Source organism: Thermobia domestica, chromosome 17, assembly GCF_964235325.1.
Source record: "Thermobia domestica chromosome 17, izTheDome1.hap1.1, whole genome shotgun sequence".
NCBI classification, from domain to species: Eukaryota; Metazoa; Arthropoda; class Insecta; order Zygentoma; family Lepismatidae; genus Thermobia; species Thermobia domestica.
Window position 1 is genome coordinate 125,314,833 of NC_137470.1, and position 14,334 is coordinate 125,329,166.

General features: G+C 38.5%; 1 protein-coding gene across 1 annotated transcript; it reads left to right on the plus strand.

The window, feature by feature from the left end:
- Positions 1–5,907: 5,907 nt before the first annotated feature.
- Positions 5,908–6,303, plus strand: LOC145674159 (protein GVQW3-like). The gene has a single exon (XM_081743988.1). The coding sequence runs from the start codon at positions 5,908–5,910 to the stop codon at positions 6,301–6,303; it is 396 nt and encodes a 131-aa protein (XP_081600114.1).
- Positions 6,304–14,334: the final 8,031 nt, after the last annotated feature.

Below are 14,334 nucleotides of genomic sequence, written 5' to 3' on the forward strand. Positions count from 1 at the left end.
GACTGACCAGCTTCCAACCTGCCGATAGCTCGCCATGCCAACGATTCTGGCAAATCACGTTGTTGCGCAATTTCACTACGTAGATTTGTGACGCACTAAACACAATGAGAACAAAGGTATCCTGGAGCTGGAATGTGTTGGCAGCGCCACACTACAAAATGATATCTGGTAGCGCCACGTCACTGATCACGTGCACAGATGTTCCAAACGGTTCGTTTTCACGTTGTGCCTTCATGCTAGTCAATTTTAATCTGAATTGGACAAGATACAGTGTTGTCACATTATTCGTAAGAAGTTTTACATGTGTTTTTATCTGATTCCCTAATTTTTTTGATCAGTATATATATATATATATATATATATATATATATATATATATATATATATATATATATTCTGTATATGTATATATATTAGCTAAATATACCCATTCTTCACATGGAAGTCAAGGCCTGTGGAAGTATTACCCTCAATTCCGCGACCGCAAAAACTATGGATCTGAGACTAAATCGATCATTTGGATTACTTTTACATGTCTCGGTATCCCCCCCACCCGCTGACTCCCGGCCCACATACAATGGTAGCTGAATTTGCAAGTGATCGCTAATAAAAGTGTCACCATTCATCTCAACAACCGCGAAAATTATGGATTTGATACTAATATCGATAATTTTGGATTACTTTTACATGTTTCGGTATCCCCCCCTCGTTGATTCCTGGCCCGCATACAATGGTAGCTGAATTTGAAAGTGATGACTAATGAAAGTGTCACCATTGATCTCAGCGACGGCGAAAACTATGGAATTGACACTAATATCGGTCATTTTGGATTACTTTTACATGTCTCGGTATCCCCCTCCTCCCTCCGCTGACTCCCGGCCCGCATGCAATTGTAGCTGAATTTACATATCATCGCTAATGGAATTGTCACCATTGATTTCAGCGACCGCGAAAACTATGGATTCCACACTAATATCGGTCATTCTGGATTAGTTTTACTTGTCTCGGTATCCGACCCCCCACCCGGTGACCCCTGGCCCGAATAGGCTGAATTTGGAAGTTAATGTGATCAGCGTTTCACCATTGATTTCAGCGACCGCGAGAACTATCAATTCGACAGTAATATCGGCCATTTTCTACCACTTTTACATGTCCCTGTAAGCGCCCCCTGAGACCCCCTGGTTCGAATTTAAAAAAAGAGATTCGTCTTGATCTGGGGCCTGGCCCAAGGTACCCCAGACCAAAATTTGGTAACCCTCGGTCAACTCGTCTGGTCACCAGGTCGCATACAGACAGACAAACACACAAACAAACTATTTATTTTATTTATTTAATTTAAACTAGATAGATTCTTGCAAATTATGCCACATTTTCATATTATTTTTCCGAACTAATTTTAAAGCCCCGCTCCTACTTATCTTTATATATATATACAGTATATCTATATTTATATTTATCTATATCTATATATGTATATAACAAACGCAGGAATTACCCCCTAAATAACGCTCCTGGAGGACCCCTTTCTCAAAAAATTTGCTGAGGAAACACTTGTAGAAACTTCAGTTTTCGTGCCGAACGATTACCGAGACCCTGGTGAAAAAAAACTCCTTTAACGATCGAATTAAAAAAAATGGTTCTCCTCAGGTTAGTATTCACTGAGAATATTTGTATAAAATTTAAATTTGATGGGTAAACCAGTGGACTTTGAATACATCCACATCGTATCCACTGAGTTGCGAAATTATGTACCTCCAGACATGGGTGGCCGAAGAAAATTTTCTAGGGGACATCTTCAATGTTTGCTATATTAGTTTGGCATTTAATGTGCATGGTTTGTTATATTACGTATATATTTTCGTGAGTCAGGGAGGTTCATTCTTATCAAACACGGAGATTATGAAGGAGCAGATCTACTGTACAAAATATAAAAAATACATCTCTTTCGGATTTCTATCATCCCGCAGTCCAACCTCGAGACGGAAACATAAGAGCTAGGCTTTTTGTTTTTAAACAAGATAACGTGCCCAGCGAATGCTTTACATTGTGAAGATTATATTAGTGAAAATTAAACGAATATAATTTTACAACTTAATATACATATTACTAAATGTTGAGCTCCCCGTTGCTACTGTATGTGATTAGCATATGCGCCTTTCTCGAACGACGTTTGTTTCATGGTAGGAGCTCATGTGTCTCAAATTCGACGTTAAACTGTACGTTCACGTCTTGTAGAGCTTTGCTCCTGAAAACGACGCTAAACTATAATCTAATTTAATATTACTAAATATTAAAAAAATAATGACTTACCGAGGTGACGTCAATTTGCCAGTCATCAAATCCATTTCATACTTTCACTTAATCCAGTGGATATTTATATAACAATTACAAGACACACGCGCATAAAAATACTCAGAAACAAGCACATACACAAATATGAGCACTTCAAATCTATTTACATGTGGTGGACTGCGCTGCATCAAGCACTGTTACCTTCGTCATCATCTTCTCATGTATCTGCATTATTTGATTAATCCACAGATTTGTTATTTGTACACATCATTCATTTTAGCATTTTCGGGAGGGTTCAGGGTTCTTTCTTCATTTAAAGAGTCGGTTCTCTGTATTGGAAAGAGAATCACGGGAGGAAGGGGAAATTTATACTTGATCAATGGATAACATTTTAAGAAATATTTACAAAACATGCCGCTTCCGACGCAGCACTGAAGCATTTCTGACGATCATACCCCCTCCCCTCTCAAGTTGTAAAGTGAGAAGGGACAGAAACATCCCAGACACTCAGGGTTCAGCTGACAATAATAAAACTATGGGTAAGTAAACATCTTGTGCAGAGTCACGTTTTGCTTATTTTTGAACATTTCTGTGAATTCAACAATACAACATCTTAAATACTAACTGGTTTTATTACTCCAACTATCGCTTCAACTAAGGAATAATTCCCAACGGTCAGTGAGCCATCTAAATTTTCGTTCTTTTTCTGTTCTCCAGAGGAAAGAATGAGATTTTGCCAAGATGCTAAAGTCAAGAAGCTAGATGCTAAATAGGAGTGAATTATGCTAGATCTAGCACCAAGATGCTACGTGTGGCTTCACTGGCAGGCTTTGATATCTACAGAAGTTTCTTCCAAAACACACAAAGAAACAATAGCACAATAGTTTCGATAACATATGTGTGGTCCTTCGGTAGGTTACACATCCGGTAAGAAGCTCAATCCTAATTGTAAAATTGGTAGAAGGAGAGTAGTTTGGACTGCACCCGTGGCAAAAAAAAAAGACTCGTAGCCGGCTTGTATAGATAATTGAATTCAAATTTTCAAGTATCCATTTACTGAATGCCCATATCGTGTATGTATGCATTTGCATGCATTATTAAATAAGTAAATAAAATACACAAACAATTAATTATGTCAGTGATAAACGGTGTTTATTGAAAAAAAAACTCTCCAAACAATGATGATTAATCTTAGACTGGAGAAATGGTTATCCTTCGTTATCATTTGGCCATGAAACAAACGCCTGACAGATATACAACCCCTATATACAACTATGTGATGTTGGAATATATAACTCGTAGGGTAGGATGCTTTACTTTTTCAAAAAATTCAGTACTTCTAGTGAAATATCTTTAGTTTTACGTCCCACGGTTATGCCGGTTAGGCTAAAGGAGACGGTGATGATGAGAAATGAATGAAGTAGTGGAATGAAGAAAGTGGGAGGAAACGGGAGAACCCAGAGAAAACCCACGAGCACGGTGTTTGTCCACCACAAAGTCCGGGATCGAACCAGGTACCCCAAGCACCGGAGGTGAACGCTCTACCACTGAGCCCCCACGCCCCCACAGTACTTCTAGTGTACCCCTAAAAATGTAATAAAGAACTAATGATCATGTTTTTTTAAAAAAAATATTCAATTGGAACTGGACAATTTACACAAAATTTGGAATCGACAAATGAAAACGGCAAATTTCTAGCACTTGTGGGTTCGAGATCTCGTTGTTGAAAGGATTGGAGACAAACATATAAACTTTACTTTGAGGAGAAACATATACGCGTAAAACTAGTATTTTAGTATATAGATAATAATTGGAATAGTTTTATTTTCGAGTACTATTTTTTAATATTCGAAATATTGAAATTTTTGAACCTACATTTTTCGCGTGTTTTTTTTTAAAAGAGATATCATTACTAGTAAAATTAACCTAATACAAACATATTAATTTTTTCAATTTTTCCTAAAAATCGAAAAAAAAACGTTTAAAAAAAAACAGGTTCAAAATTTCCGGAAATTTGACAACACTAGTTCAGACACACTTGTACTTTGCCCAGCATTAAACTCTGATCTTAGTTCCGACGCAGTTCGCTGCCTGTTCTGTTTTAACACTCTGGCCAGTCTACGATGTCCTACATCTGTAATGAGGTGGGGGGCGCCCAACCCCTCGACATTTGGACGTCTTTTCCCCTTGGTTTCGCCACTTGTTGAAGACAATCACTTCAGCACTCCTCGAACACCTGACAAGTCCTGCAGTTTCCGAAATTCTCGTGCCGAGTGTTTCTGAGTGAGTACTTTCTTCAAAATAATATTAACAATTATAGAAAAAATTTCGAGACATTCGAGTCGAGTCGAGATTTTAACCAGCTGTCTCGACTCGAAAATTCGAGTCGAGAAATACGTTTGTCTCGACTCGTCTCGAATTTTACAAAGTGTGTCTCGACTCTAATCTCGACTCGAATTCGAGTCGAGTCGAGTCGAGATTCGAGACATGTCTCGACTCGTGTGCATCCCTACTCACGACTACGAGCACAGAAAGAACACACGTTAGTCACAAAGTCAGATGGAAGCACATAGTTGTTCTCAATATGTCACTAATTTCACATCAATCAAAATTATTAGAAACTGTGCGGAATTCCTTACTAGTTAAACAATGTGATTCAACATAAGAGTATAATTCGAAAATGTAATTATCCAATTGTGCTGACGTGTCACGCTTTTCTTGATATTACACCTGATCTCATTTATTGCCGTGCATTAATGATAGAATAAGCCACGAAGTTTGTGATCTGTGACCTGAAAAACCCAGAGGCAGTCGGACACATGACGTTCCATACGTGCTGACCTGGACACACCCGCAACCCAGTCTGACCCGAAAAGCAGATTAATGACCCATAGTGACCGCGTATCAGCTGGAAAGCCCTTTGACTCGGAGTGACCCGGATAGAACCCGATATAAACTGCAGACGACGAAGTATTGTCATACGCATGGAAATTAGAGTAAATTGATCGCTGATGATCACTCCTTGACAGTTCTCACAGACATATCAGGTGATAGTACTAATGGTGTATCCAAGTATAAATTGACGTGCGGAATAGGTTGTCAGCTTCGCTAGAAGTTTTGGTAGGTAGTATTAGAGTAGTTGAGTTATAAAGTGCAAATATGCTAATTTCAAGGATATTTTATAAAATGACACATAACATTACGGGATTCTATGCAAAATTTGTCTTCAATATCGTTCTACTCGATTAGTCAACTTTGTTGATACCAGAGGTAGAATGGCTTCCCAAAGTGGTTTATTTTTTCTTTACATGTAGCCACTGGTAAGAACTTTCCTGCGAGAAAGAAAGTGAAATTATCATTTGATCATCCTGATGGCTGCATATGTTGCAGAAAGAATTAGTACGAGAGAAGTGTTATGAATATACGAGGTTTGGGGCAAAAGTGATGGCAACTATTTTTTTTTCTTGCAGATATGTAAGCAGATCACAAACTGCTATGTGTCGTATGGAAGGTCTGCAGGCATAGTGAGTATACAAAACAACAAATGGCTCTGTAATAGCTGGTAGTAGCACAGCAAGGGCTGTGAAATCAGTCAGTTGGTGAGTGTCGTGCGAGATGGAAGTAACCTGTGTCGAGGAGCGCGCTTACATCAAAATAGCTGTTCTCCGAGGGAGAAATGCGTTGGAATGTCACAGTGAATTAGTGGAAGCCCTTGGAAATAATGCCCTACCATACCGGACAGTAGCACGGTGGGTAGGAAAGTTTCAGCAAGGACGTGTGTCAACCAGTGTTGAGGAACGTTCGGGAGGACCTGTCAGTGTGCGTACCGACGTGGCATATGCCGTCATCGAGCAGCATCTGGATGAAGACAGACGATGGACGCTAATGGAGTTTGCGGGGGGAATTGGCATCGAGAAATGCACCGTTCACATGATATTGCGTAATGAGCTGCAACTACGCAAAATCGCATTGCGGTGGGTACCGCATGCACTGACGGAAGTTCAAAGGTGAATGCGCAATGCAATATGCTCCGACCACCTTGCACGCTGGCAACAGAACGGCGATCAATTCTTGGCCCGAATAATCGCCATTGATGAAATTTGGGCCAGGCATACGAACCAAAACTGAAACGTCAGTCCGCGGAGTGGCGACATGCTGGATCACCAAGGAGGCAGAAGTTCCGTCAGAATCCTTCCCCAGTCAAATTGATGGTGATCGTCGCATATGACGTCAGGGGTATCATTGTTTTCCACTTTGTTCCACATGGCAGAACAGTGACCACACACTACTACAGGGATTTCTTGGTGCGACAGGTACGACGTGGCGTTCGGGAGAAACGTCCGGATATTGTGGACAGTGCAATAATCCTGCACGACAATGCAAAACCACATAAAGCAGAGTGTGTAGGGCAGCTACTGGGACATTGGGGATTTGAAGAATTGGAGCACCCACCGTACTCTCCTGACATTTCGCCCTGTGACTTTGATCTCATTCGAAAGATTAAGGAACCACTACGTGGTAGGCGGTTTGCAACACGCGAGGACATTGCTAATGCTGTGGGCGAACAGGTGACCCGATTCACACATGGTGCGTCACATGCTGAGGCGGATGGTATTCAGCGCTTCCCAGATCGTTGGCAGCGTGTGGAGCAAGTAGCAGGGGACTACTTTGAGGGTCTTTAGGGCAGGTTTGTCGTGTCAACTGTATGCGTACAATGTTGTCATTCTTTTGCACCATGAAGGCTATATTGCCCTGTATACTACCGTAATAAATTAGTGTGTTACGATATTTCAGTGCTCTTCATTGTCCACATATGTAGTTAACACCTTGTCCTTTCGTCTGTATATGTCACATTTTCCAACCGGACTGGTATCTTCAAGAAAAAAATAGTTGCCATGACTTTTGCCCCAACCCTCGTAGTTTATTGGATGCAGTGTTTGGAGTGCTCGGTGGACAAACAAGAAGTGAGTAGCCATATGATGCGTTAAGTAGTACAAAATAAATTTGTGGAAAATGTTTGGATGTGTAATAGGTGTGTAATATTAAAATTTAAGTAGTAAGAAAATAAAATATGTCCAATGTTCAAACGTTTTGTGGTTAACACAAACAGTTCTTAAACTATGGACATGTAATACGAAAAACTATGGATATAGATATATAGACAATCAAAACGTTATCGTTTCAATTTAACTAAATAAAAACTACTTAGCATTTTTTACTATCATCCTCAAGAAAGTTTTCACTTACCCATTTCTCCAGCAGTTTTTTTTTTTTTTTTTGCTTGCACCAGCGCACTTTAACATTTTTATATGTTGCCCACTTACGTAGCTTGAAATAATGTAAATATCATTTTATTATTCATATACTAAATAGGATACACAGTTGCCTAACATATTTGCATGTAACTCTATTTTTCTACCTAAATTGTATTCTTCTTTTAAAAGCCATCTTAGGTAATAAGTGTGGACATCAATTGGGTATAGGTTTCCTATATGTGGCCCCGCGTAGCGTAGTCGCTGACACTTTCACCTTCTGTGCGAGCGGTCCCGGGTTCGATTCCCGGTTGGGACACTCGGTCGAAAAAGTGTAAAAGCTTTTTCAGGCCAGTCACCCTGCATGAGGTTTTCCTGGGTTTTTCTCACTGACACCATGAAAATGCCGGGGTGGTACCTAACTTATAGGTCCCAGGCCGCTTCCTTCCTTCTCCAATGCATTCTTCCTCCCCTTTCCCTGGATTGTGTGCTCGCCGAGGGACGTCATCCGTCAAAACGTGAAGGGCTAAATGGCCTTAGATGTCGAAAGCCCAGAAATCTAAATCCCAAACCCTAAATCCTAGGTTTCCTATGATGCTGATTTTGAATGCTAAGTTACTTTTCTCATGTTCTTCGCAAGTACTAAAGGGTATTATATAATTTATTCGATAATGGCAAGTGGATGGATCACTGTTCAATACCACATCGTTTTTTCTGTTCGTATATTTTGAAGTTATAAAGAAGAGTTTTTGAGGTGGCCATCATCGGTCAACTTACTATATGTGAGTCTGCTAATGTAATTCTAACAAAGAGTATCTTCTCGTTTCCCTCTGTGTTCTCACTAGGGATGCAAGCGCTTGGAAAATATAGGCTTTCTGGGAAAAATGAAAATAAAATATTTCAGTTTAACTTTTCACAATTATGCCTTTTTAGGCTAAGGAAGACGATGATTAAAGCAAGTGAACGATGATGGAAGAATTGATGGAATGAGAAAGTTGGAGGCAACAGGGGTACCCCGAGAAAACCCACGGACACGATGTTGTCCACCACAAACTTACTTGGTCGGGGATTGAACTGGGAACCACACGCTCCAGAGGTAAGCGCTCTACTACTGAGCCAACGTGAGCCTGTAAAATTTTGGGACTGATTTTCAAAATATTTCAATTTGAATGAAGAGAGAAATTTATGTTGCGTATCTGTTATCCCATCATAACGCTAACATACAGTGAATCACTGGATTGTAAAGAGAAAGTCCAAAAAAACATGATCCAAAGTAAGCAGTCATTCGATAAGAAAGAAAAAAGGCAGGGGTTTTCTAGTTCAAATTAACTGTTTATGGAGCTATTAAATTAAAGTTCAACGAAAATCATGGGGACACTCGGTCGAAAAGGTGTTTCTCAGGCCAGCCATTCTGAGTGAGGTTTTCCTGGGTTTTCTCATTCACACCAGACAAATGCCGGGATGATACTTAACATATAGGTTCCAGGCCTCTTCCTTCATTCCCTTTCCTCGGATGGTATAATTGCCGAGGGACGTCATCACTCATACGTGACGGGCTAACATGGCCATATATAAAACCCAGAGATGTAATTCCTTATCCTAATCCCTAATCAACGACAAAAATGCTTTAGTAATAAATTTTAACTGTGTTAGCAATAACTGTTTCGACAGTGTACTACCTTTCATAGAACAACATTTATGACTAAACTAAAACTTCGTTGCAACTATATATAACATCTACTGAGGCTGCCAAAATTCGAGAATAGAATATTTAGAACTTTATCCACAAGTTTATTATTCAAAAATCGTGACACATTTTAACAGATACGACAGAAAAAATATAAAAATAATAATGTTAAACTAACATCATACCAAAAATAGCTGTTTATGACGTTAATTTTGTAAACTGAACTCTGGAGCTTAGAATAAGTTTTTTCCCGAACGGAGAACAAGATGTAAGCAAGATTTTATACCAGCACAAACATGTTTTGCTATGTTTCTTGGTTTATGGTACGTTTCTCTTAACTACGAGACTCCATTTAAGCAACCACTAAAAAACATATATCAAGATGTATAACTTTCGGCAACTTGATAAAATGTTTAGGAAACTAAAACAACACTTTGGTCATATGGGTTGCATAACTTATACTTACACGTAGTAGATGCAAGGTCAGGGTCACAACCAGTTAAGATAGCAAGCCCAGGACTGAACATAGATTCACGACTACTTAATGCTATAAACGCATTTAATTAATTGTAGAATCCACTACAGAAAAACAGAAGTGGTACTTGAACAAGAAAATTTTTAAAATGTCAAGAAAGCAAAATTTTTCGTCTCACCCCCACCAAAAATGGCTTTTTATAGGAAAAAAACATTCACCCTAAAAGAAAAGCTGAATTTTTGCACCGCTACTTTTCAGTAAATGAATAATTTTCTTTCTTGCTTGTTAATTCTATCAAAGCGTTGCACTGAAATATAATTACATGGTTTATAAGAGCATAAATGCGTGAAAATCAAAGATATGTTAAGCTACATGTTTTTCTTATGAAAGATGGTCAAAGTTCAATCCAGGAAACATGTACAACTTATCGTTAGAATATAAAACATGCTGCTAAACTCAATGTTTTGTTAAATCTTATTGTATAGTCTATATCGGAGAGCATTATATTACTTTCCAGCATACAGTAGTATAATATGAAATTTTATTTCAAATGTTCAAAACATAGTATTCCGATTAAGATATGTCACACCGGGATGCAAACAAATGAATATTTGGGATCGAGTAGTGGGCAGCCATTAACCCACCATAAAATTCTGGACGATTACTGAAGAACTGATATTTTGACTGCTTCCGAATCGTCGGGTCGTCAAATAAATTCAAGTCATTGAGTCTGTCCGAGTTGCCGGGTATATTCAGGTTGCCAGGTCTGCCTGGGTCACCGATTTCGTTCGGGTCACTGAGCCTGTACGGGTCACAGAGTATGTCCGGGTCGCCCGTTATATTCGGCTCAACGGGTCTATCGGGATCACAGAGTCTGTCCGGGTTGTTGGGTATATGCGGGTCCCCGGGTCTGTCTGAGTGATCGAGTATGTCCGGGTCACTGAATCTGTCTTGGTCACTGGGTACATTTGTGTCACCGAGTCTTTCTGAGTCACCGGGTACATTAGGATAACGGGTTCTGTCTGGGTCACCGAGCCTGTCCAGTTCACTGAGTATTTCTGGGTCTTCGGAAATTTTAAGGTTACTAGGTCTGAAAAAACGAGACCCAGATCCGGATGATTCAGATAAAAGTCGTGACAAATGTGATCCATAATCTGCTCTATCACTGCCATGCACATGATTTTTTTTCTTTTCCTTATCCTTGTGGGAAAACAGCACAATTCATCTAAAACAAAAGAATTTGTCTTTGAGATTACAGTGGAAAACAATTAAAGAATTAATTTTAAAAATACATAGTATAGATAGCTGTTTGAAGGAGAGCATCGGGGATTTGACCTCATTGTAATATGACTTACCTTATTTTTCACTCAGCCCTTGTTCCCAGTTGTAAAGATGCTTCCGACGTTTGTGAAAACCAAAGCAACTGGATCAAAATGCAGTCGTTACGCTCCACAATAGACCATAAGAGACTGACTCAACGATCTGACTTTCGGTAGTTTTGCATTTTCTTGGCAATGCAGAAGGAACTGACGATTTCACACTTCAGAGCAGGAAATCACCACGTCTAAAATTGTATTTATGAAGTGTTTAGCATGCCATTATATCAAAATGCAAAGGATATTAAATCAGAACATGATTGCTTCTGCAAATTAAATGCTTGATTTACTCGCAAAACAGATATATGTCCAGTCCTAACACTGCGAACGTAGTAAATTTCTAATCTCAGAAGAATAAACAAGTTTATTCTTGTTGTGCTTCGGTACACGTGGTTTATTGGTTTGGTAGAAATTATCATCCAATGATAGCAATGCCATAAAAATTAATCGAAATTAAATTGACGTATACATTTTATCAGAATTACGCAGTAAGACTTGTAAGATTGTGTTATTAATACGTCCGTCAGTCTGTCCGTTACTTCGCTCCATAACTCTTGAACGGATATGAATTTTTCAATTGCTGTTTTTATTCCAATAGAGAGTTAGAGTGTTGTCCCGGCCAAGTTTGTTATTAGAGTTGATTTGTTAATGTGTTAATGTATAACTGAGTCTTTGACGGTGGTGGCAAGCTATAGCCCATATTCCAGAACGTAAGCGATCTCTTAAAATCAGCAACAGATTAACTAACTAACTCTCTAGTTTATGAGAACCCGGACGTTCAATTTCGCGTTCACAAAAAATCTCCATTGACTTCTGTTCTTAGCCTATTGGATGCAGTTTCTGCTTTGTATTGCTATTTCTGCGAGATCTATGTTAATATTGTCCTCGCATCTACGCTTAGGTCTTCCTAATGGATGTTTTTTCCATTGGATTTGCAGTCAGAATTTTAAAACTATTCCTATTTTCTTCCATTCTAGCTTCATGACCTGCTCACCTGAGCCTCCTAGACTTGATGACCCTAACAATGTTTGGTAAACTATATAAATTCAGCAGTTTCTTGTTATGAAGTTTCCGCCATTCACCATTCCCGTTCCTCTTGAGTCCGAATATTCGTCTCAGGATTTTATTCTCAAATACTTTCTGCCTGCGTTCTTTCCCCAAGGTAGAACAACTTCCAGTTGCGATCATCTGCATAGAGCAAAAACGATTAGAAATATCAAGAATAGTATTTTGGTATCGATTTAGTGTTTTAGGAATATATATTATCTTCTCTCTTAATCTTTTCAAATCGAAAGTAATAGAAATCAACCACTTGCAGTTTTAACGTTCATCATCATACAATAGAAATTGTAATAGTGAGAAGTTGCTTTAAGTAATCAAATAAGCGTCATAAAAATATCTCACTTTGCCTGTAATATCGCTTCTCAAACCGGTGGCTCATTGGTAGAGCGCTTACTTCTGGTGCACGGGGTCTCTGGTTCGATCCCCGGCTTAGTAAATTTGTGGTGGACAACGTCGTGTCCATAGGTTTTCTTGGTATGTCCCGTTTCCTCCCACACTCTCATTCCTCTATTTCTTCCATCATTATTCACTTGCCTAAATCATCCGTCTCCCTTAGCCTAAAAAGCCTATACATGGGACGTTAAACTGAGATTCCATCTTACATATATTCAAAACCTGTGTTAGGACGATATTTTCAAGTATGAGCATACATAGATTATAGCAGAACAAAAGTTTATTATCGATCGTTTCCCTTTTAATCTTATTTTGGCTTCTTTCAGTTTCATTAGTGTTGGCGTGTGTTCGTCACCTTTTGAGCCAGAAAAGAAATAAAAGTGTTTGTACAAAGAACTGCCATTCTTTTGTGAAGAAGTTATGGGATTCTGAGAGCAATTAAACACCAAAAGTCAAGAACTTCTCTCCCTCCTTGCAGATGGAATTTATGTTCTTACTCTTTTTACCATATCATGTTCAAGAAAGTTCCGCAAGGCCTTCAACCAGATGAGGACATGCAGTTAATTGCTTCGAAAGTTGTGGAAATGGACGTAATCACTCATTGTTTGATGGTGTTTCCCATAAAATAGCAATAATTTGTCGATTATATTACGATTTTACAGATTGTAATCTGGTATTACTCATGCTGATTATATAGAATGAATTCTATCAAGATCCGGTTGTAGCGAATCAATCTGCAACACAAAATATTCAGTAGTGGCATTATAATTAACTAGCATAAAATTTTCCACTTTGCTGGGTTAAATTAAGGGACAATAGTAACATGTTTCGTTAGTCAGTCACTTTTTACTATTACTAAAACGCTCCCTGGCATCGGTCATTTTCAATGATTTTTATATATCCTCCTCCCCTCCCCATGTTGTAGGCCACGGCATCGGAAGTGTCATTGTTCATCTCAGCGACACCAAAAACTGAATTTGGCACTGATATTGGTCATTTTGATTTATATATATATATATATATATATATATATATATATATATATATATATATATATATATATATATATATTCCCTCCCACAATTTTTGCGGGGCTGAATTTGTATTTAAATGACATCAGAAATGTCGCTGTTCATCTCAGCGACATCAAAAACTATAGATTCGACACTAATATAGGTCATTTTTGATTATTTGTAAACGTCTTTCCCCTCCTTTAAGTTACATCGTCAAAGTGATATGACAAAAATCATCTAAGGTTTAAACGTCATCTAGGTTGAAAATTTGATCGAGATCAGTCCGGTGGTTCAAGAGTTATTAAGTCTTATTTATTTTTATATATCTCCCCCTCCTATCTCCTCCCATAAGTTCTATCGTTCAAGTGAATAGATAAATACCATCCCAGGCCCGAGCCTCATCCATGTTGAAAATTTGATCGAGATCGGTCAGGTGGTTCAAGAATGAAGCCAAATAGACAGTCACTTCCATTTTTATTTCTTATTTTTTATTTTTATTTTTTATCTTATTTTTATATCTCCGCCTCCCCTCCCCGACGTTGCACCGTTAAAGTTAAATGACAAAAATTATCCCAATAACGAACGTCATTTATGTTGAAAATTTGATCGAGATCGGTTGGGTGGATCAAGAATTATTAAGTTTTATTCATTTTCATTTATTTTCCCTCCTCCCTCCCCCTCCCCTAAGATCGACTGTCAAAATGAAATAATAAAATAAAAAAAACTTCTCATTTTTAAACTTCATATATGTTGGAAATTTGATTGAGATCGATCGGGTGGTTCA